Raw genomic sequence first — 24,490 nt, 5'->3', positions numbered from 1 at the left:
AAGAAGAAGATACAAACCAAGTGAACACAAGAGTCGAGTGGTTGAGAAAAGGTTTGAAGAAGAAGAATGGAAGACATTGGACGGACGTAGCTGCCGAGGCTTTTGAGGTAGGAGTGGATTTACGTAAGTTCGAACATCAACTTGCGAGAAGGTTGATAATCGTGTACGATTGGCCGAATGCCCCAGCGGAAACAGCACAGAAGTTGTTGGATGGCTCAGAGGGGACAGGGTGGGAGAAAGATATCAAAGCCGCGTTGAACGCCGCGGATCAAGGTGATAGTTCTAGACTGAAGGAGTTGGAGGACAATTTCTCATAGACTCTAAATGGCGACAGTGACCGTTGAGGGATATGGTGTGTAATTGCTACATACTGGTGAAAGTGCCGGAGCGAGTAGCGTCTCATTGTCTCAGGCAGAAGTGAAGCATGAAAACAATACATCTAGAGTACAGTATGTACATATGATGGATGGGATGACAAAAGTTGCCAAATCTAACACACTACACAACATCTCACCGATTCGTGCTGATCACTGATATCCAACAAGTCCTTCAAGCAAACTCATGATACCCAACACCTTTTCCTCTTGCCACATCTTTCCAACCACCTGTACACCAACAGGTAAACCCGCCATTGCTGATGCATCGTATGCTGCATCGGGACCGGTGTACACTCTCTTTTCCAAGATCCACGAACCGGTGCTATCCTTCAAAAAGTCAGAGGGGTGGACGTCGAGAGAAGGATCGACCCGAGTTACGGGTAAAGTACCTACGGTCGCTTCTACAATGTTGAATAAGATGCACCAGATTCTGTTCCATCAGTTCATCACTCACTTGCCGAAAACATCTGCTAAGGATTTTGCCAATGCTGTGTTAGTCGTTTTGAGGGGCCGAAAGGGGGATAAGGGATGAGAGATATCGACCACTCAGGTCGAAGGAGGATATCACTCACGCAAGAGGAGAAAGAAATTTAGTCTTGCCATGTTTCAAAGCTGGTGTAGCCATGACGGGACATATCAGAGCGTCGAATTGACCCACATCCCATGCCTTCTTCGTCAGATCCAAACGATCGTACGACTTCATACACTCACCGCTTCGCGAAATTGTTGTGCATACATGTCACGTCGATAAGTCCATTCCCAATACTCTGGCACGGACTTTCCTCTTGAGACAGCTGGGGTTGAGTTATGCCGAGCACAAGAAGTAGTTGTACTCACCGAAAGCTCCGCCGAAAATCTCGTCTTTGAGGATGTGGCGGACAAACCATTGGGCTGCCCACTGCACCCATCCGGGCATTTTGGATCCCAGTACAACCTGGCTTCAGCGCTTGTCCGTCGCGATCATCAACAGCGGGGTACCTCCGTGTAAGGGAGTGATCCTAGGGGAGTAGGGAAAAGTGGATTAGGAAATGACTCACCAACTTCATCGATTCCTCCAGTTCATCAGACCCAACATTGCTCAAAAGCTGACTATATCTCTCCGCAGAGGTGAGAGCGACGAAACACTGACATGAGCGCTCGCCTTCATCCATATCGGAGATGACGTACCTTGAAAGCCTCCAGGACTGTCCTTGTCAGTGACTATCATGGCTAGCCAAAAGCAACACTTACTTGGAGGCGGATGGAAGATTACCACTTCGTGTCCGGCCGCTCTCAATCTTTCAACACAAACATTCACTGCTCTAGCACATGCGGGACTGGTCTTCATCATCAGTGCTCACCCATCAATCAGTTCATGATATCTGACCTTGACACAACCATCTTCAATCATATAACCTATTTTCAGTTTTTTCGGTAGGTTGGGCTCGGTCCACGGCAACGGTATGAGGTCCTCTCCAGAACTCGGAAATGCCAAAGCGAGTTGTGTGATGGATCGTGTTTGATAAATGAGATCGGTGACGTTTCTCGCTATTGGCCCATGCATGGTCTTGATAATCAGCTACGATACATCAGAGGCCTTCAAACTCACTTTAATTCCTTCAAAACCTTTCACGGATCTTCGCGTTCCCCTAAAGGGCAATCTGCCTCGGACAGGTTTGAGACCACAACACCCTGAGTATGCAGCTGGTATACGAACGCTTCCACCGGCTTGAGCTCAGCTATTCTCGTTCTGAGACGAGGAGAGTGATGACGAACTATCATTACCCCATCCAAGAGGAGTTCCGCGAAGGACAACCATGACGGCCTCTCCACCAGAACTACCACCGCAAGTCCGATCAGAGGCATGTGGATTGGTCGTCCGTCCGAAGATTGGATTACAGCATTCGAAGGCCAACAAAGTCTTGCATCAGTAATGTACTGATCAGTCAGAGCTGCTGAAGACTCACTTGTGGGACGTTCGTTTTGCAGAATGGAATACCTCCGCCTTGGCGGAAAAGCTTGACGAGCTTCCAGATTAGTCAAGACGTTGAGGTTTGTGAGTTAAAGAGACACGTACCCCGAGTTCATCGTCCAAAGTGGAAGGCTGAGATGTGTGCCTAAAGATCAGTTGTCTCTTATGGAAGAGTAGGGAATGAGACCCACATTGAACATCCCAGAGAGGTATCAACCCCGGCAATGTTGAAAGTGTCTGATGATGTCAGCTACGGACGTTTGGTGGGACGACACTATGTGCCCAACCTATCGTGAGAGTCCTCTTAGCTAAAAGGTATTTGGAGTAGGAGACAGTTACCAATGGCACTTTCCCACGGGCGAATGCGATCGGTGCAAGGAGGACATGAAGATTATATGAGTTGAAATTCAATAGGAGACGTGAAGTGACCTTTGAAACTACTCGGTAACCCCCAAAATGGCCCATCTGGCTGAACACCACTGGCAAGCTCTTTATCTTTCTGCTGCGCTTCATCGAGAGCTTCCGTGAACAACACTGTCCATCAGCTCTCCAGATCTCATCATAACTACACATTCCATCATGCACTCTCGCCACGAGCTCACACGACTTCAAGATACACGTCAAGGAGAGAGATGGGCGGGAACGATCCCATGGAAGAACATCTTTGCTTGAGAGGTTAAAGATAACATCGTTTAGAGGGCTGATGATGAGTGACCTACCTTCAGTCAAACAATTCGTCTTCCTATGTGCCGCACAAGCCGCTCGGATCTTTCCATCAGCTTTCGACAGCCGCTGTAATGAAACTTGATTCTTCGAGAAACTGAGATAAGAAGAGGAACATGAAGAGGACGTACATAGGCGGAAACTACACGTTCAACTGACCAACCCTCCTGGCGGGACTTGAACCTGGATACAATTTCCTGTGGACTGTTCATCAGACCAAGAGTCCTTTGGAGATGATCCATCGTGCGTCAACAGCTTTTCAAACATGTCACCCAGGCTGCGATAACGCGTGAGTCGGTGTTAGGTTGACAAGAGTATCGCGCAGAAGAAGAGGAGTGGTGAGGGGAATGGTAACAACTCACGAAGTCATAATTATCTCTTGGTCCTCTGGATGATCATCTTGATAACCCAAGAGATTCTCCATATCGGAGATCAACATTTCCCTCTCTGCGCATTTCTTCTCTCTGACTTTGGCTGTAGACGGCATCGTTACTGATATGCTTGATCGTTATCGATTCCAACTCCACTTTAAGCTGATGAGGCGAAAAGTAGTCACAGCAGGTAGTTACGGTAGATGGGGAATGCTGAATGCATCGACGATTTGGGGTGGACGGACCAGGTGGAGGTGCGGAACCAAAATTTCATCCAAAATCTCACTTTTAGCAGAGCGATAGCACCGAGATTGTCGTGAGTGCACAAGTCTAGATGCAATTCATTATCTACACAAGATATCACTATAGATACCATCCTCCTCTCATATCATTCGGGACAGAAGTGAAGAAACACTATGTTGTGCTATCTGGTACGAACTCGCGCCATGAACGAACTTCTGATGGGTTTGTACCTTCCACATAAGGTAATGGTGAATGGTGGAATTTCCTCTGAAGCGTCTCGGTGAATAGAACGGCCAACTTGGCATTATTGATCAACTATGATATCAGTCAAAGTAGAGTCAGACAGACGATGAAGAGACTCACGGGGATACCGAAATCGACAGCAGCTCGACGACTGGCATAATCAGCATCAAGAGTGTCGGCAGCTCGACTTCGAGAAATGTTGATGACCATTCCTACTTCATGTTCTTCCAACACTTCTCTGAGCTTGCGTTTGTCTTTGACGGGAATGAGGATCTTTTTGATGGACAAATAGGGTTGAGTGTTGATGTGACGTTCAACCTCAGCGGCTGGGTGTCAGCTACCACTCTTTGCTAAAGTGGTTGAAATATGATGTGACAAGGGGATGGGAAAATCTCAGGAGCGCAAGCACTCACAATGTGTGTACAAATGAAACCCTAATCTCATCAGATTCGCCGCTACTTCCACCATCTCCGGTCTAGTAATATCACCTCCAAGAAGGATCCCACTATGTGGTCTGGGTAATTTGAACCCATTCACACTCAATAAAGCCGCCCAATAAGCCTCATAGATATCCCTTCCGAAACTTGCCACTTCACCCGTAGAAGCCATCTCGACACCCAAGAATGGATCCGCCCCTGGTAACCGGGTCCAACTGAATTGAGGAACTTTAATCGCCACATAATCACGTTTCTGTTTCATCAAATCCACCGGTTCTGGGACTGCAGTGTCCATGATGGCCGCGGAGGCGATATCGATAAAGTTGACTCCTAGCACTTTACTGACAAAAGGGAAAGAACGAGATGCTCGGAGATTACATTCGATGACTTTCAATTCTGCTTCTCCCGAAGTAGGGGGTTTACGGATGATTTGCATGTTGAATGGACCCGAGATGTGGAAGGCACTGGCGACTTTCTCGGCGATTACTTTCAGACGATCCAAGTCTGATTCGGGTAATGAATAAGGTGGAAGGACCAAGGTTGCGTCACCGGAATGAACTCCGGCATTTTCGACATGTTCTGATACGGCGTGGATGAGAAGTTTCCCTTTATGAGCGACGGCGTCAACATCGATTTCTTGTGCGTTATCGATGAATTGGGAGATGACGACTGGATGAAGGGGAGAAACATCGGCAGCGGCGGAAAGTCGTTCGTGAAGTGTTGATTCGTCCCAAACGACATTCATCGCAGCGCCAGAGAGAACGTATGAAGGTCGAATAAGCACAGGATAGCCGACGAGCGAAGCAAACTCCTCAGCAGCTTTGAGAGAGGTAGCTTCCGTCCAGGCTGGTTGGTCGATCCCCGCGGCATCAAGGATGGAAGAGAATTTATGTCTGTCTTCTGCATTGTCGATTTGTTCAGGGTCGGTTCCAAGGACTTTGACGCCGGTCTGCTTCAAACGAAGGGCAATGTTCTGAGGGAGTTGACCTGATCATCAGCATGTCTCTTGAAGGTGTATGAGGTAGACTTACCGCCCACGCTGACAACCACACCCTCAGCTCCTTCCAGCTCGTAGATATCCATGACTCGCTCAAAGCCCAGTTCCTCAAAGTACAACCTGTCTGCCTCGTCAAAGTCCGTGGACACCGTCTCAGGGTTATAATTGATCATTATCGTTTTCTTCCCCAGATCACGGATTGCACGCGAGCAGGTCACAGCACACCAATCGAACTCAACCGAGCTACCAATGCGATAGACTCCAGAACCGAGGACCATCGTACCGTGTTCATCGAACTCAAGATCGTGCGTCGTGGCATTGTATGTCGTATAGAGGTAGTTGGTGTAGGCCGGGAACTCCGCCGCCAAAGTATCGATCCGTTTCACGAAAGGAGTGATTGCAAGTGATTTCCTGAGTGCACGAACCTCATTTTCCGACGTCGAGCCCAATTGTGACATGTGTAGATCCGAGAATCCGGTTTTCTTGGCTGTCATGACCATTTCTTTGTCCCATTGGTCGAATGGAACAGCCCGTAATTGCCGGTATACAGTGACGATGTTCTCAAGTTTGTACAGGAACCACTTATCAATCTTCGTCAAGTCGTGCAAGGTGTCCACAGTATAATCAAGATTCAACATCGCATGGGCGATAGCGAACAGACGTCGATCATTGTTCGCTGTCAGAGCCGTCGTTATGTCTTCAGGTTTCCAGTAAGCGTCAAAACCTGCGAAACCCGGGTCAACCTGTCGGATGGCTTTTTGCAATGATTCTTCAAAAGTTCTTCCGATAGCCATGACCTCACCAACAGACTTCATCGCTGACCCCACAGTCCGCTCCACATGTTGAAACTTGGCCAAATCCCACTTGGGAATTTTGGTTACAATGTAGTCCAGGGATGGTTCGAAGCAAGCGGTGGTGGATTTGGTAACGGCGTTGGGGAGTTCAGGAAGAGTGTGTCCAAGAGCGATTTTAGCGGCGGTGTATGCGAGGGGGTAACCAGTAGCTTTGGATGCCAAAGCAGAAGATCGGGAAAGACGGGCGTTCATTTCGATGACACGGTAATCACGAGATTCGGGATCAAGAGCGTATTGCACCTAAGTCCATCAGCCTTCGAGCGTTGGTTGGAGATGTGTTACTGACATTGCATTCACCCACGACACCAACATGTCGCACGATTTTGATTGCGGCTGATCGTAACATGTGATACTCGTCATCTGTCAGAGTTTGTGAAGGTGCCACCACGATGGAATCACCGGTATGTGTACCGAGAGGGTCGAAATTCTCCATATTACAACATATGATTGTGTTCTGTCATTAGCTTGGGTCATTCTTCAAAGCCAGACTCACATCTGCAGCATCTCTGACAACCTCATATTCGACCTCCTTCCACCCTTTCAAACTCTTCTCTATCAAGACTTGAGGTGATAAACTCAAACTTTTGGCAGCAAGATTTCGAAGCTCCTCCTCGTCATGAGCGAAACCACTGCCCAAACCACCTAAGGAGAAAGCCGAACGAAGGATGATGGGGTAACCGATGGTCGCTGCCGCGTCCAAAGCACCTTGTATGGTGGAAACAGCGGTTGACTGGGCAGCCGGAATGTCAATCTCATTCAACGCTTGCACGAACAGATCTCGGTCCTCTGACACTTCCAATGTTCTGATGGGTGTACCGAGCACCTTCACTCCTAACCGTTCCAACACGCCCATCTTATCCAGCTGTATACCAACATTGAGGGCTGACTGACCTCCAAAAGTGAGAAGGATACCATCAGGTCGTTCTTTTTCGAGCACATAGGCGACATAATCGGCGGTGATGGGTAGAAAGTAGATTTCCGAAGCGAGATGATGTGATGTTTGAATGGTAGCGATGTTGGGATTGATGAGGATTGTGGAAATGTTGCTCTCCCTGAGAGCTTTAATGGCTTGGGAGCCTAGCTGTAAGCTTTTGGGCATACCATCAGAGTGGGACATACCGGAATAATCAAACTCTCCCGCTTGGCCAATGCTCAATCCACCACTGCCTACGACCAACACTTTACGCACGTCTGGCTTTTCCAGCTTTGGCAATACCTTTGCAGATATACGCCTTGCCAGCTCGGAAGGAGAGTTGAGGGTAGGCTCGCCATCAACGGGAGCATACGCACCGACGGCAGGGGCTGCGACTGCATAGTTACGTTGAGCTGGAAGCCGTTTGACTGGACGGAATGAGCGAGGTCGAGCAGGAAGGGCGAGAGACCGGAGGGTAGATGGTACAGCCTTCATGCTGACCAGTGTCATCCAGAAGGAGAGCTACCCACCAATGGCCACCGAGTCAAGGTAGTAGGTGATGGTATAGGGGGCGGGGTGGGGAAGGTATCGATGGCAGAGGAGAAGTATCTTTGGCGGATGGAAATTTGCTTTTTGCTTTTCTCTGCGACTCGCTCTTGGCCCAACATAATTCAGGCACAAGGGAGTACACGTGGCATTTCATCATTTCTGTTGAAATTCACGATCTAGTATGGATTCATAAGATCTTAGAGAACTATCTAGAAGAACTATCTAGATATATATCGTCCAGGGGATACGTAGTCCTTAGTCATCTTTCCCACGCTCTAACTCCTTATAACTCCGCAGTGTGGCGGGTCACCATTCAACACCCCCCTTGACACGATCACACTGCACGTACACCCTACTGCCACACTCAAACAACTTATTATATTTCCGTAATCCCTCGTGTCCTTGGACCCTGAAAAATTTTCCCACACTCCACGCAAACATCACTTTGTCTCCTTTCTTTACCTATCCATTCCAACAACCAACTCCTCTTATTATTTCTCATGTCTTATCAGTCGAGTATCTCCGGTACGAAGTGTCTCCTGGAAGTCATGAGTTCAATTCCCCCACGTGGTTTTCTGTAATCCTCTATGTGGCACACCCTTGCGGGTGTTGCTCAGGAGTCGAGCGGTATGTGGCACACCTTGCCGGTGTTGCTCTGCCGCTTGAGCAGGATTTGCTGGGGTTCTCTTGTCAAACCTTGTAATACGGTCAATGAGTTTCTTTGTTGTTGTAGGATTATGAGCTGAATATGTATATGGATGCGAGGTTATTGTGTGATTACCGAGACGTTGTTTGATAGGAATATGATGTTTACCAAGACGGTGAGTTGTGAGAGTTTCTTTCTTCGCTAGATGTCCCCACTTTTCCTCATACGTCCTTTCCTTTTCTTTTGGAGTTTTTACTATGACACGTATTGACAATGACGTTCCGTCTTGTTCAATTGTTTTCTTGTGTGTCATCACGGTTGAGTGTGTTGTCGTTTCGTCTTCCGTCGGACTATGATTTTCTTCCACTTTTGCGTGTGGACAATCATGACGATAATGACCTTCCTCTCCACAGTTCCAACATCCTTTACGTTGTTTCTTATGTTTACGCCACATCTTATTCTTTGTCCCCATTACCACGAGAACTGTTCCGTATGTCACCACTGCAGCCATGCCGCTTTCCGTGACTACTTTCTCTGGTCTAATCCCAATATTTTCTGCGTGTCTCCAATGTGCCGTTCCACCCACTGGTTTTGTGAAGATGTCTGCTTCTTGGAGCTCTGTCTCCACATATTCCAACTTGATCTTTTCTTGTTCGACGTGATCACGGATGAAATGATATCGGAGATCTATATGTTTACTGCTTTTATGATGACCGGGATTGTTTGAGAGAGCTATTGCTGACTGATTGTCGCAATGAATAAGAACGGGAAGGAATGTTTCTGTCTTGATTCCAAACTCTTTGAGAATACTGAGAACCCATGTTACGTCTTTGATTGTTTCTGTCAGAGCCATATACTCTGCTTCGGTTGTAGACAATGCTACACCCTTTTGTTTCACCGTTCCCCAACTGACTGTTGATCCGTGATATTTGACAACATATCCGCTTGTTGATTTACGATCGTCTAAATCTCCAGCCCAGTCAGCATCACTCCATGCTTCCAATAACTTTGTCCCCTCTTTCCCACCTAATACTAATCCGTGGGTACGTGTACCTCTAAGATACTTGAGGACATGGATTCCAGCATCCCACGCTGCTTCAGTGGGATCTGCACAATAGCGACTGAGTACGCCAACTGCATAAGCAAGGTCGGGTCGTGTGGTTATAGCTGTCCACATCAAACTTCCAACTAATTGTTGATAACGTGTAATACCTTCCTTGCAGGCTGGACCATTTGCTTGAAGCTTTGTTTTCGAATCAAAAGGAGTGATAACAGGTCGTACATTGGTAAGACCATATTTTTCTAGTAGCGTATCAATATAAGCTGTCTGCGTAAGACATATTGTACGTTCTGAACGGTTTCTTGTAATCTTCAATCCTAACATGAATTGAGGTTCTCCAGCGCCGGTCATCTCCCACCTTTGTGAGAGTTCTTCTTTGATAAGATTGACCGTGTTGATATCTTCAGCTGCAATGAGGAGATCATCAACATACGCAATAATATATGCTTTCTTCTTTCCTGTAAAGCGGTACACACCCCAATCTTGAGCTGTACGACGGAATCCAAGCGTCTGAAGATGTTCATCCAACGCTTCCCACCATGTCCGTCCTGCTTGCTTCAAACCATACAACGCCTTGTGTAGTTTGACACTATCACAACCTTTCTTCAATTTGTATCCTGGTGGGCTTTGCATGAAGATTGGTTTATCGAGTTTACCATTTAAGAAAGCTGATACGACGTCCATTTGACCTAGTTCTAAATCTTCTTGAGCAACAAGAGTGAGGAATATACGAAGAGAAGTGAGTCGAGCAACAGGGGAATAGGTTTCATCAAAGTCTTGACCAGGGATTTGAGAATATCCCTTCGCTACAACACGAGCTTTGTACTTGAGGATAGCACCATGTTGATCACGCTTGGTCTTGAATACCCACTTGCTTCCAACAAGAGTTCTCTCTGCTGGAGCAACCGTGTCCTCCCACGTCTCCGCTTTCTGAATGCTTCCTAATTCTGCATCCATAGCCTTTTTCCATTCCTTAGCTAATGGAGAGCGTATAGCTTCCTCATATGTCTTTGGGTCGTTATCTAAGATACTTCCTTGTACTGTCAACACCCATCCCTCTTCTTGCTCGTCACTACTGATGAGCTGAGGTCCTTCAAGAAGTAGAATTCTTGGTTTTCTTTGACGTGTCGATCTACGTGGTTCTATTGCTTGTTGTACAGGCAATTCTTGTTCCTCTGTTTCTCCTGTCACATCCTCGCTTGGGTCTACAGGCTGTTGAGGTTCTTCAACTACAGATTGTTCTTGTTCTTGTACGTCTTCAACTGGAGTAAGTTCTGACGGGATAGGAGTAGTGGAACGGACTGGAGGTGTTGTTGATTCTGGGATGAGAGGAGGAGTACGAGTTGTTGTTGTTTCAGGAGGGGGAATGTCGTCCTCAGCCTCCTCTGGCTGACCTATTGCCTGCCTCTCCGTACCACTTTCCTTCTCTACATCACTTCCAGCATCCTTCTCCACGTCTACCACATTCTCCAACTGTGATCCCCCCTGCCTTGGGAAAACCACGTCTCTTGTATTTGTGAAACTGTCCGTGACAGGATTCCACACAATATATCCAGCTGACGTAAATGGGAGACCTACAAGTCTACCTTTCCAAGCTTTTGGAAGAGTTAAGTCTGCCTTTCCTCCACGTACTTGAGATGGAATATGGACATAGACGTCGGAACCAAATGGATGGAGATCTGCAAGGTTGGGTTTACGTCTGAAGAATCGTTCATAGACAGTGATGCCATCTTCTCCAACCCTACACCTGTTCAGCATACCACTCGCATGAAAGAGTGCGTACTGCCAAAACTTCATTCCTAGTCCACTTTGACGTAGGAGTGCTCCAACCATCTCCTTCAGAGTACGGTTCATTCTTTCTGCAACTCCATTGAGTTGAGGTGTATACGGTGTGGTTACTTGATGGATGATTCCATTATCTCCAATGAATCTATCCCAAACTCCACCTGAAAATTCTAAACCGCCGTCGGTACGTATGATCTTGACCTTTGCTTCGGCAATATTTTCTAATCTCTTGACGGCGAGTATCATACATTGTGTTGCTTCTCCCTTGTTCTGGAGAGCCATACAGACGACTAGTTTCGTGAAGTCGTCCACTATACTGAGATAGTACTTTGATCCTTGATATGATAATTGGAGTGGACCAGCGAGATCACAATGAAGGATTTCGAGAGGTTTTGTTGCACGAACAGGAACATCGGTAAATGATAGACGGGTTGATTTGCTGATCATACAGACATCACATTGATCTCCTGTAAAAGGTGGTTCTGTTGGTTCAATCTTGAGTAGATTTGCTTTTTCGAGCTTCTTGATTGACGTAACTCCAACATGTCCCAATGACTCGTGCCAATCCTTCAATGTCTTGCTTGGTATAGGGATCTCACCAGACGACGCTAGTGCAGAGCCCTCTTCTACTTTATGGCGTGGTAGATGTACTGTCATAAATCTCGAATCTCGGTCGCAGCACAAGCAGTTTATAAAGGGTCTCAGCTCATACTATGAGCTGAGCATTGGATCTTTTAGCACAAGAGCTTAGTGCACGTCTGTCACGAACTACGTCGTGACACCTCGATTATTCCACCAACAACGACCCTCCTTTGACCATCAAAACCCCATCACGACTCAAACCTCTTTACTCTACACGTAACTCAGGACCTCTGAGACCAAGGACGGCGAAGTTAGATGAAGTTAGGGTAAATAGGGACAATGGGAGCAGAAGTGCGGTGAAGTTAGGCGGAGTTAGGCTAGGTAGGGACAATGGGAGCAGAAGTGCGGCGATATTAGGCGGAGTTAGTCGAAGGAGGAGGAGGATGGCCGGGGTTCGGGGAAGTTGGACGAAGTGCGCTGAAGTACGTCAAAGCGCGGGAGGGTTGGATGAACGTCTAGGAGGGATAGGTCATATTAGTTGAGAAGATCGCTGAAGTTCTTCAGCGATCCTTGATTGTTGTCAGTAGTAAAAGACAAATAGAGATTGCTATACATCGAGATACATCGCCATCAATAGAACAAAGCCTTAGTTAGAGTAACTACGCCGAAGTACGCCGTAGTTACACTCCTTTCGACGTCTGCGCCCTCCTGGTTGGGTGAGACATCGACTCAGAAGCGTGAAGTTAGCCGAGGTTCGTCGACCGTCGGTCTATAAGGAAGAAGTTGCTCGACGGCCGTGACAGTATCAAGGATCGCTGTTACCGACGACCCGTGCGAACCTCGGAGAAGTACGAAGATAATATGGAACCAGAAAGGAGAGTCACACGAGGCATGAGTAGGAGTGACGACAGGATGGAGGAAAATGAGAGGAGAGCGTTGGAGGAGCTTAGAAGAGCAATGGGACAGGACCTTGGGATGGAAGATAGTGTAGGGGGGTCAGTTCAAGGAGATGAGTCCATTCCACCAATACCTTCTAATCCTCCTACCCCTGCGGGCGATGCTCCCCCGCCTATCGGATCCCCAGTTGGATCGGATCAAACTCCGCGGCCAGAAAACGCTGGAAGTGGGACGAACTTCGGAGAAGGAGGGACACAAGGGGTGATGCTAGCCTTGATGCAGATGGTGGCAAACATGAACAAGGATATGATGGAAGAACGTAGGCGCAGGGAGGAGTGGGAGCAGAGGAGGGAAAGGGAGACAGTAGGGGGAATTGCAGAAGGGATATCTGAAGGGGTGAGGTACGCCATGGGACGGCAAACTTCGGCGACTCCAAGCGTAGTTGGGGAACAACGGAAGGGTATCAAGTTGCCTAATCCAGACTTCTGGAGAGGAGAGCGGAATAAGTTGACGGCCTTTCTGTCCGAGTGCGACGTACACTTCGAATTAAACTCTCATCTTTTCCCCGACGACACTAAGAAAGTCTTTTTCATGATCTCTCATCTACGCGAAACACCTCTTCTTGCAGTGCAGCCCGATCTATCCAAAAGACCTCTTCCTGAGTACCTCACGACACACGATCAGTTCGTTAAGTACCTCAAGACTAACTTTGGTGATCCAGACGAAGAAGGAACTGCGGCCCGACAACTTAACGACCTCAAGCAAACCGGGTCTGCTTCGGACTACTTCTCCGCCTTTCAGCGACATGTTGCGATTCTCAAGTGGTCTGATGATGGAAACCTAGTTGACCGAGCCAAGAAAGGACTAAAATCGCACCTTCTAGATGAAATCGCAAGACACGGTAGATCGTTTGGGACTGTAAAAGAGCTATTGGAGTTTGTGATTCCCTTGGACAACCGCCTGTGGAGGAGGCAAGTGGAGAAGGAGGCAGAGAGGAAGAGGGAAGGGGGGGCAAAGACGACTACGGTGGTGGAAAGTCAGAGGACGGAGAAGAAAGAAGAGAAGAAATGGGAAAAGGGACAACCTTCGGCGCAGGTTGGTGTCCAAGCGGCCATGACGTCCACGGTGGTAAGGAGTGCGCCGCCGAACATCGACGAAGTTCGCCGAAAATGGCCTAGGCCAAGCTCCGATCTGAGGGAGACAAGGAGGAAAGAGGGGAAGTGTACGGAGTGTGGTGAAACAGGACATTGGCTGAAGGAATGTCCTGTAAGGGAGGCTAAGGTTAAGGTTGGACTGTTGCCTCCATGGGGGGAGAAGTTCGGAGAACGTGGTGGAGGATCGGGAGGGAACGCAGTACCTCTCGGACAAAGGAGGAACTTGAATGCGGTTGGAGGAGAAGTAGATTTGGAAGAGGACCAGGGAAAAGAAGAGGACCTGTCGCAGTAGGCGAGGCTCGGCGGGTCCGCCATATTCTCTCGGCCACCATTCCCAAACCCATAAACGAAACACAGCTGATGGAGCCAGAGGATTGTGAATACAAAAATACACCACTCAGTACCCCTTGTTCATGCAATATCAATAATCACCTCCTCATCCCTTCCGTTTCCAGAGATCAACCTAAATCGGACATTTTCATTAATGGAATAAAGCTAACTACGCTCTGGGACACTGGAGCTACTTGTTCATATATAAGCCCTAGGGCAGCAGCGAAGATAGGTGTAGAAAAGAGGCGATATCAGGTGAGCGTACCCGTTCACATGTTCGACGGCTCGGTGAGTGTCGCTGGACCTATCACCGAGTTTGTCGAAGTCGGATTTAGTTTGACGAAGGACGCCGAAGTGCGATCTGTTCGTCTCGATGTAACAACGCTCTGCGACGCAGATGTTGTGATAGGGTGGGATTGGATGAGGAAGGAAGGGGTTGTCCTTGATGGAAGAGACAACTCGGTGAAATTTCCCATCCCAGCCTCACCAAGTGCGGCGAAGTTAGCGGCCATAGGGCTGCCGACTCCGACGGACGCGATAGATCTCCGAGACAAAGATGATCAGGATGAACTGAGTCCGGAGGAACAGGAGGAATTGTATCAGGTGGTTCCTGAACAATACCACTCGTTCATTGATGTCTTTAACCCAAGGAAGGGAGGTGAGGAATTACCTCCCTCGAGGAGCTATGATTTGGAGTTTGATCTTAAGGAGGGGGCGAACCTGAAGGTTGCTCCACTCTACTCGCTTGGAGAAGATCAGAGAAGTGCGCTGAGAGACATCCTAGATCGCGAAATGTCGGCCGGAAGAATTCGACCCAGTAATTCGCCCTACGGATCACCGATGTTCTTGGTACCGAAGAAGGCGAAAGGTCAATGGCGAATGGTCATTGACTACCGAAAGTTAAACGAGGCAACGATACCCGACGCCTATCCTCTGCCTCTGATCGGCCAGATAACCGAAGAGCTGGGAAGAGCGAGGTACTTCAGCAAGTTAGACCTAATTGGGGCTTATCAACTCCTACGAGTAAAGGAAGGTCATGAACACCTGACAGCGTTCAGGACACAGTACGGTATGTTCGAGTCTCTTGTTGTCCGGGATGGCCTACGGAATGCTCCCGCTGTGTTTCAGCACTTCTTGAATGAAAGTTTTCGAGAGCTGCTGGGAAAGGGAGTAGTAGTCTACATAGATGATATACTCATCTACGGTCAAACGTTGGAAGAACTGAGGGGAACTACGGCGAAGGTGTTTGAAGTGCTTCAGAGGTCGAATTTGTTCGTTAAAGCTAGTAAGTGCGAGTTTGAGAGAGATTCGGTAGTCTTCCTGGGGTTCGTGGTTTCACAGAGGGGAATTTCCAGTAACCCGGATTACATCGATGCTGTCGTATCTTTTCCCCGTCCTAAGAACTTGCGAGAGAGTAGGGGATTTATGGGAGTTGTCAGTTATTATCGGCGTTTTGTCCCCAACTTCTCCAAGATTGCTAAACCGATCAATGACCTCACCAGGAAAGATGTGCCGTTTGTTTGGGGAGTAGAGCAGGAAAGAGCCTTTAAAGAATTGAAGGATAGGATGTGTAGGGCGCCAGTATTGGCTCACTTTGACCCTTCATTGAAGACACTACTACAAACAGATGCGTCGTTCTTCGGCTGGGGTTTCATAATTTCGCAGGTGAACGAGTTAGGACAAGAGCATCCGGTGGCCATCGAATCCGGAGCGTTCCAGGCGGCGCAGTTAAACTATACGGTAGGGGAAAAGGAGTTACTAGCTATCGTTGAGGCTTTCAGAAGAAGGAGACACTTACTGCTACAGGTAGAGACTACAGTTCTCACAGATCACTTGAATTTGACGTATTGGATGGAACCTAAACAACTTAGCCCTAGACAGGGTAGGTGGGTCGAAGAGCTCTCTAACTTCAGGTTCAAAATGGTGTATCGACCGGGAAAACAAGCTACACTGCCGGACGGACTGTCGAGAAGAGCAGACTACCACTCAGGAAAAGGAAGTACTATGATGCAGGAGAGCAATCTTATTTAAGGTTTGCCGAAGTTCGACGAACTTGACGACACTAGCTCTGGGTTACAACACCTACTTCGAGCCTTACAGGGTACGAAGGAAGTACGAGAAAACGACCTCATTGATCCTATGGATTTGATAGTTGGAACACAGGAAGACGAAGAGGTGGAGGAGGTTAGAGAAGAATTACTGGGGGTAACCTGTGCTAAGTGCTCTCATCTGACATGTCACGATAATGTGCAGGAACCAGAGTCGGTCACCGAACTACGCCGTACCTCGCGGTCTCCCTTAATACTTCGTGGGGGATGGAATTCAAGGGGGTTCCTTACGTTCGATGGTCGTACTTATGTGCCAGACTACGCCGATGCTCGACTAAAGATCATGAAGATGCGACATGACTCGGTTCTAGCTGGTCACCCAGGCTCAGCGAAGACTCTCGAGCTAGTCCTACGGGACTACGTTTGGGTGGGAGTAAGAAAGGATGTCGAAGATTACATCGCTGGATGCGCGGTATGTCAGAGAGCAAAGACTAACAGACAGAGATCCCATGGAGAGCTTAAACCACTGGAGGTGGCTACGAAGCCATGGTCCAGTATTTCGATGGATTTCATTGAAGAGCTCCCTAATTCCCATGGATACAATTCCATCTTAGTAGTAGTGGACCGGTTGACCAAATGGGCCATTTTTATCCCAACTACGACGAAGTTAACCGCAGCTGGCCTATCAGAGTTGATAATGGACTATGTGGTGGCTCAGCATGGATTACCGGAGAACATAGTATCGGACAGGGGATCGAAGTTTACCTCGAAGTTTTGGAAGAACTTGACCGATAGTCTCGGGATAAGACTACATCTTTCTACTGCGTACCATCCACAGACTGATGGGCAGACCGAACGAACCAATCAGTCCTTGGAACTATACCTTAGAATCTTCACTTCTTATCAGCAGAACGATTGGTCGAAGCTACTAGCTCGAGCTAGTTTCGCCTACAATAACACCCACCATTCCGCGATTAATAAGACACCATTCTATGCGAACTATGGATATCATCCTCTGTGGGCGGAAGAGATCAAGGCCAGTGAAGTCGAAGTACCCGCTGCTACGGTGGTGGTGAAAGACTTGACTGAAATACACAAGGATTGTATCGAAGGAATTGAGAAAGCTAATGAGAGGTACGCCGAAGGATACAATAGGAAACACCGGGCTACGCCGAACTTCGTGGAAGGAGACCTAGTGATGCTGTCGTTAGAGAATATTAAGACGAAGAGACCAATGAAGAAGTTAGATGTTAAGCAAAGTGGGCCGTACAAAGTAGTACGGCAGGTGGGTTCTCATGCTTGTAAATTGGAACTACCAGGAACAATGGCAGGTATCCATGACGTATTCCATGTCTCCTTGCTCCGTCCTTATCATCCTCCAGTATTCCCTGGTCAGCAAGCTGAACCACCTGGCCCAGTAGAGGTAGATAATGTAGGGGAATCGTGGGAGGTAAAAGACATTGTAGACTCTAGAGTAAATAAGAGATCAGGAAAGTTAGAGTACTTGGTGGAGTGGTTAGGTTACGAAGGAACAGACGACTCAGTATCATGGGAACCAGTGGAGAACGTCGATGGAGCTGACGACATATTGGCGAAGTTCCACGAACTTCACCCTACTAAGCCGAAGGAAGGGCGACTGCGAAGGGCTAGGAGATAGAACGTACTGCATACAACATAGGATTACAGCTACGTACCGCTCACTTGTCCTTACTCTTACCCTTACCTTTTCCTTTTCCTTTCTCCTTCGATCTACTCGGTCCCGCGGGATTGGTGTGGAGGCTACCGATGACCGAAGGTAGATCGAGAGTCTCAGACGGGAACGCAGTAGAGAGAGAAGCATTCCATGCCCGATTCATAGCCCCGAAGAAGTCACCGAAGTCCTGGACATCTCGAGCAGCTTGCATAGGCTTGAGAGCAGAGGAAAGGTAGACTTGGAGTTTATTCCCAATAGGCTTGAGAGCAGAGGAAGATATGAGAGTGGAGGTTTGTCACGGCCGTCGAACAACTACTTCTTAATAGACCGACGGTCGACGAACCTCGGCTAACTTCACGCTCTGAGTCGATGTCTCACCCAACCAGGAGGGCGCAGACGTCGAAAGGGGTGTAACTACGGCGTACTTCGGCGTAGTTACTCTAACTAGGGTTTTGATCTACTGATGGCGATGTATCTTGATTTATAGCTATCTCTATCTGTCTTTTACTACTGACAACAATCAAGGATCGCTGAAGAACTTCAGCGATCTTCTCAGCTAATATTATCTACTCCTCCTAGACGTTCATCCAACCCTCTCGCGCTTTGACGTACTTCAACGCACTTCGTCCAACTTCCCCGAGCCCTCGGCCATCCTCTTCCTCCTTCGACTAACTCCGCCTAACATCGCCGCACTTCTGCTCCCATTGTCCCTACTTAGCCTAACTCCGCCTAACATCGCCGTACTTCTGCTCCCATTGTCCCTACTTAGCCTAACCCCGTCTAACTTCGCCGTACTTGGTGTCAGAAGTCCTGAGTTACGTGTAGAGTAAAGAGGTTAAGGCGTGATGGGGTTTTGATGGCCAAAGGAGGGTCATTGTTGGTGGAGTAATCGAGGTGTCACGACGTAGTTCGTGACAGTCGCCCCCTTCTTTAGCCGCGAACGTCCTCGTGAGCGATTACACCTCTGTCGTGGCAAGAGAACTTAGCAGCGTAGTACCCCATTCTCTCCCTCCCCATGACCATCCTCCACTCTTCTGCTCTTTGCGCCGCACTTCGTAGTTGGGCCTCCTTTCACTCCAGAACCCGACAATGAGACTCCCCTAACTTCGTCGAGGTTTGCCGTAAGAAGCCCTGTGTCTTTTGTAGGTGAGACACGCTTCCTGAATGGCAGCCGAACAACACCGTTGTTTGTCGAAGTAACCCTCGCTTATATTGAGATGAGACACTATAGCGTGGGAATTTTGATCGTCCCTGCGATGCCTTTTGTTGATGAAACGCGAAGTTTGCTGCATGTTGACGACGAGGGTTTAGGTTTGATTATACTAAATACTGAGCAGTTCGTCGAGCTTCTCTCTTTTTCCCATCTGCTTTCAAAACTTTCTATCTCTCTTACCTAGAAAACAGATTTGTTACCTTGAATCATCGCCTCGAGTTTTATTCTCATTTAAATATCTTAACGTCATGGCCCCTTCTACTCCTACATCTAACCCTTTCGCCGCCATGAGGAACTTTGGTGGTATGGTGTCGTCTGCTCGTGAGTTATTCCTCGACACTTACCTTACTTCGCCGGACTTGGCTGATGTTCAGTTTCCTTCGGCGACAGATCTCGCCAAGTCTCCTCCCTCGGCCTCGGCACCCTTTCTTTGGGGGAGCCGTCTGGCGATGTCCCGCCTCCTCGCTCCGCTTCTCCTCCCGCCGGTCCTCCCGCTGGTTCTCCCTCTGCTTCTCCTCCTCCTGGTTCTCGCTCTGCTTCCCCTCCTGCCGCCAGCCCTCGCCGCAGGACGCCCGCCTTTCGTCCTGGTGAGTCTCCGTCCTCCTCCGACCAGGAGTCGCTCAGTGGTTCGGAGTCGGACGATCAGTCAGACTTCGAAGGAAAAGGGGGTGATTATAGTGATGAGGATGATAGAATCGTGTCGGAGGGTGAAACCGAGTTAGAGGAACACTCGGATGATGATATGGTGGCGGTTAGTGTAGAGGACAACAACGTAGATAGTCCTGAGCGTGAGTTCTTCGTCCAACCTCTCACACCTTCGCCGAACTTGGCCTTGTTTATCTGTTCTTTAGCTCTCCAAGACATTGCTAACTCGCAGCCGCTCCTGCCCCTCCCCCTGCTCAAATTGTGGGCCAGAAACGACGCCGTTCCCTCTCCTCTTCTTCTTCTTCCTCTTCTTCTTCTTCCTCTTCTTCTTCCTCTTCCGGGGTTCTCCCCCCCCCCAACGCCATCGCCGCTGCCGCCGCTGCTGCCGCTGCTGCCGCCGCCCGCCCTGCCGCCGCCATCGCTCCTGCTGCCGCCGCCGGTCCTGCTCCCGCCGCCGGTCCTGCTCCCGCCGCCGGTCCTGCTCCCGCCGCCCCCGTCGCTGCTCCCCCCCCTTCTCCCAGAGGGGAGCCTTCGCCCAAACGGGTGAAGAGATCACTGCGGGAAGAAGAGTACTTGTGGGAGAAGATGAAGTCCGAGCCTGGTCGTTGGATCGCGGTTGGTGTTGACGAAGCGTGTGATCGTTGCCGGTGAGTCCACCTATTCGTACTACGCCGAAGTTACTCCTGCTAATTAGTAGACGTGAGATTATCACGTATAATCGTCCAAACTGGCCCTGCCTCAAGGCAGTCAGGCCACACAACAAGGCCCTCCGTTGTGCTTCATGCACGTCTGGCCCCTGCTCCTTCTGTCCCGTTTCCTCTGCCCGGGACATCCCGCCCCGTCCCTTCGACGCTTCTCCTCTCCCCCCTCCCCAGACTCCAGCGTCTGTCCCCCGTTCGCGGGTACCGTCTTCGTCTCTCCGGTCGGTTCGCCGTACTTCGCCGGACCTCCGCCCGTCGCCTCCGTCGCCGTCGCCCTTCGCTCCTGTGGCCGGCCCATCACGTCTCCCGGCTGTTCCTCCTTCGTCCTCTCGCCGTCCTTCGGCCTCTGCTCCTTCGGCCTCCCGTCCTTCGGCCTCTCGTCCTTCGGCCTCTCGTCCTTCGGCGCCACGTCCGTCCTCTCCAGTGGTAGCTTCTCCTCCGGCTCACAGCACCCGAAGTCGGCGTCCTTCTGTTCCTCCGGCCTCTTCGGCGGCCCCTCCCGTCACCCCTCCCTCTGCTTCCCAGAAGACACCGAAGTCTTCTTTAAAGAAATCAAAAGGGAAATCTAAAGAGAAGGAGGTTGCCTTCAATGATGGTGATGTGGAAGGTGAAGATACTCAGCGTGCTGGTCCCTCTGCTCCCCGGTTGTCCCTCGTCCACCCTCGTATCTCCCTGGACGTCCGTATTCCTGAGGACGAAAAGGAATTCGCCACTTATCGTTCTCTCGTCCTCGGTCTCACTACCCAGCTTGAGGCCGCCCGAAATGATACATCTCTCCTGCTTGACTTCTCTTCTCGTCAAGCTAACGCTTTAAACAATCTTACTGCGGCGTTAGTAGATGTAGTCAACACTGGGGCTCTGGACGACGAAGCAAGGACAAGGTTAGCGGACGTCTCTCGCCGAAGCCTTACTGAGATAGCCGATGTTCGCCGAAGACTGTTCGACACTCCCTTCCTAGTCACTCCTATGGCGTATGAGCCACCACCGTCCCTTGACTGGTTAGGTCGCCGTAGTAGTTCTCGTGTCCCAGCTTCCGCCCAGACTGCTCTCGACCTCCTCAGTCTTCCCTTCGAGTGTCTACGGACCATACGTTCTCTGTGGAGGACTCCAAGCATGCAAGCTGCTCGAGATGTCCAGGACTTCGGTGACTTCTTCGGGGCTATGAATCGGGCATGGAATGCTTCTCTCTCTACTGCGTTCCCGTCTGAGACTCTCGATCTACCTTCGGTCATCGGTAGCCTCCACACCAATCCCGCGGGACCGAGTAGATCGAAGGAGAAAGGAAAAGGAAAAGGTAAGGGTAAGAGTAAGGACAAGTGAGCGGTACGTAGCTGTAATCCTATGTTGTATGCAGTACGTTCTATCTCCTAGCCCTTCGCAGTCGCCCCTCCTTCGGCTTAGTAGGGTGAAGTTCGTGGAACTTCGCCAATATGTCGTCAGCTCCATCGACGTTCTCCACTGGTTCCCATGATACTGAGTCGTCTGTTCCTTCGTAACCTAACCACTCCACCAAGTACTCTAACTTTCCTGATCTCTTATTTACTCTAGAGTCTACAATATCCTTTACCTCCCAAGACTCTCCCACATTGTCTACTTCTACTGGGCCAGGTGGCTCAGCTTGCTGACCAGGAAATATTGGAGGGTGATAAGGACGGAGCAAGGAGACATGGAATACATCATGGATACCTGCCATCGTTCCTGGTAATTCCAATTTACAAGCATGAGAACCTACCTGCCGTACTACCTTGTACGGCCCACTTTGTTTAACATCTAACTTCTTCATTGGTCTCTTCGTCTTAATATTCTCTAACAACAGCATCACTAGGTCTCCTTCCGCGAAGTTCGGCGTAGTCCGGTGTTTCCTATTGTATCCTTCGGCGTACTTCTCATTAGCTTTCTCAATTCCTTCGATACAATCTTTGTGTATTTCAGTCAAGTCTTTTACCACCACCGTAGCAGCGGGCACTTCGACTTCGCTGGCCTTGATTTCTTCAGCCCATCGAGGGTGGTACCCATAGTTCGCATAAAATGGTGTCTTATTTATCGCAGAATGATGGGTGTTGTTGTAGGCGAAGCTAGCTCGAGCAAGCAGCTTCGACCAATCGTTCTGCTGATAAGAAGTGAAGATTCGAAGGTAGAGCTCTAAGGACTGGTTGGTTCGTTCAGTCTGTCCATCAGTCTGCGGATGATATGCAGTAGAGAGATGTAGTCTTATCCCGAGACTATCGGTCAAGTTCTTCCAAAATTTCGAGGTAAACTTCGATCCCCTGTCAGACACTATGTTCTCTGGTAGCCCATGCTGAGCTACCACATAGTCCATTATCAACTCGGATAGGCCAGCTGCGGTTAACTTCGTCGTAGTCGGGATAAAAATGGCCCATTTGGTCAACCGGTCCACCACTACTAAGATGGAATTGTATCCATGGGAATTCGGGAGCTCTTCAATGAAATCCATCGAAATGCTGGACCATGGCTTCGTAGCCACTTCCAGTGGTTTAAGCTCTCCATGGGGTCTCTGCCTGTTAGTCTTTGCTCTCTGACACACCGCACATCCAGCGATGTAATCTTCAACATCCTTCCTTACTCCAACCCAAACGTAGTCCCGTAGGACTAGCTCGAGAGTCTTCGCTGAGCCTGGGTGACCCGCTAGGACCGAGTCATGCCGCGTCTTCATTATCTTTAGTCGAGCATCGGCGTAGTTCGGCACATAAGTTCGACCATCGAACGTGAGGAACCCTCTTGAATTCCATCCCCCACGAAGTATTAAGGGGGACCGCGAGGTACGGCGTAGTTCGGTGACCGACTCTGGTTCCTGCACATTATCGTGACATGTCAGATGAGAGCACTTAGCACAGGTTACCCCCAGTAATTCTTCTCTAACCTCCTCCACCTCTTCGTCTTCCTGTATTCCAACTACCAAATCCATAGGATTAATAAGGTCACTCTCTCTTACTTCCTTCGTCCCTTGCAAAGCACGAAGTAGGTGTTGTAACCCAGAGCTAGTGCCGTCGAGTTCGTCGAACTTCGGCAACCCTTGAATAAGGTTGCTCTCCTGCACCATAGTACTTCCTTTTCCAGAGTGGTAGTCTGCTCTTCTCGATAGTCCATCCGGCAGTGTAGCTTGTCTCCCAGGTCGATACACCATCTTAAACCTAAAGTTAGAAAGCTCTTCGACCCACCTGCCCTGCCTCGGGCTTAACTGCTTCGGTTCCATCCAGTATGTCAAGTTCAAGTGGTCCGTGAGAACTGTAGTTTCTACCTGTAACAGTAAGTGTCTCCTTCTTCTGAAAGCCTCAACGATAGCTAGTAGTTCCTTCTCGCCTACCGTGTAGTTTAACTGCGCCGCTTGAAACGCTCCTGACTCGATCGCTACCGGATGTTCTTGTCCTAACTCGTTCACCTGCGATATTATGAAACCCCACCCGAAGAACGAGGCATCTGTCTGTAGTAATGTCTTCAACGAGGGATCAAAGTGAGCCAATACCGGGGCCCTACACATTCTATCCTTCAACTCTTTAAAAGCTCTTTCCTGCTCCATACCCCAGACAAACGGTGCATCCTTTCTTGTGAGGTCATTGATCGGTTTAGCAATCCTAGAGAAGTTGGGGACAAAACGCCGATAATAACTAACGACTCCCATAAATCCTCTGCTCTCTCTTAGGTTCTTGGGACGGGGAAAAGACACAACAGCGTCGATGTACTCTGGATTACTAGAAACTCCCTCCCGTGAGACCACAAAACCCAAGAAGACTACCGAGTCCTTTTCAAACTCGCACTTACTAGCCTTGACGAACAGATTCGACCTTCGAAGAACTTCGAATACCTTCGCCGTAGTTCCTCTCAATTCTTCCAACGTCTGACCATAGATGAGTATATCATCTATATAGACAACTACTCCTTTCCCCAACAGTTCTCTGAAGCTTTCATTTAGGAAATGCTGGAATACAGCAGGAGCATTTCGCAGACCATCTCGAACAACAAGAGACTCGAACATACCGTACTGAGTTCTGAACGCCGTCAGGTGTTCGTGTCCTTCCTTTACCCGTAGGAGTTGATAAGCTCCAATCAGATCTAACTT

General features: G+C 49.1%; 4 protein-coding genes across 4 annotated transcripts; 2 read left to right on the top strand and 2 right to left on the bottom strand.

Annotated features, from left to right (window-relative positions):
• Window positions 1-527: 527 nt before the first annotated feature.
• On the bottom strand, window positions 528-3,538 carry TREMEDRAFT_26851 (uncharacterized protein; the record flags this gene model as incomplete). Its single annotated transcript, XM_007000741.1, has 16 exons — window positions 528-807; window positions 950-1,044; window positions 1,089-1,171; window positions 1,215-1,311; window positions 1,415-1,518; window positions 1,608-1,698; window positions 1,744-1,923; window positions 1,966-2,084; window positions 2,133-2,277; window positions 2,324-2,383; window positions 2,428-2,473; window positions 2,520-2,565; window positions 2,758-2,862; window positions 3,048-3,096; window positions 3,183-3,255; window positions 3,414-3,538. The coding sequence occupies 16 exons, from the start codon at window positions 3,536-3,538 to the stop codon at window positions 528-530; spliced, it is 1,698 nt and encodes a 565-aa protein (XP_007000803.1).
• Window positions 3,539-3,744: 206 nt separating this feature from the next.
• Window positions 3,745-7,777, bottom strand: TREMEDRAFT_70709 (uncharacterized protein; the record flags this gene model as incomplete). Its single annotated transcript, XM_007001960.1, has 8 exons — window positions 3,745-3,980; window positions 4,029-4,234; window positions 4,322-5,332; window positions 5,377-6,436; window positions 6,483-6,650; window positions 6,690-7,273; window positions 7,316-7,522; window positions 7,636-7,777. 8 exons carry the CDS (start codon window positions 7,775-7,777, stop codon window positions 3,837-3,839), a joined length of 3,522 nt encoding a protein of 1,173 aa, XP_007002022.1. The 3' UTR covers window positions 3,745-3,836.
• An 8,474-nt stretch (window positions 7,778-16,251) lies between these two features.
• TREMEDRAFT_26078 (uncharacterized protein) lies at window positions 16,252-17,817 on the top strand (the record flags this gene model as incomplete). The annotated part of the gene is made up of 1 exon (XM_007000649.1): window positions 16,252-17,817. The coding sequence occupies one exon, from the start codon at window positions 16,252-16,254 to the stop codon at window positions 17,815-17,817; it is 1,566 nt and encodes a 521-aa protein (XP_007000711.1).
• Window positions 17,818-19,314: 1,497 nt separating this feature from the next.
• On the top strand, window positions 19,315-21,732 carry TREMEDRAFT_58555 (uncharacterized protein; the record flags this gene model as incomplete). The annotated part of the gene is made up of 5 exons (XM_007001245.1): window positions 19,315-19,387; window positions 19,441-19,653; window positions 19,717-19,854; window positions 19,944-20,358; window positions 20,409-21,732. 5 exons carry the CDS (start codon window positions 19,315-19,317, stop codon window positions 21,730-21,732), a joined length of 2,163 nt encoding a protein of 720 aa, XP_007001307.1.
• Between the last annotated feature and the right edge of the window lie 2,758 nt (window positions 21,733-24,490).

This window comes from Tremella mesenterica (assembly GCF_000271645.1).
Source record: "Tremella mesenterica DSM 1558 unplaced genomic scaffold TREMEscaffold_1, whole genome shotgun sequence".
Taxonomy (NCBI): Eukaryota; Fungi; Basidiomycota; class Tremellomycetes; order Tremellales; family Tremellaceae; genus Tremella; species Tremella mesenterica.
Note: the sequence above shows the minus strand (reverse complement) of the source record. Positions and strands in the feature narration are given on the sequence as shown.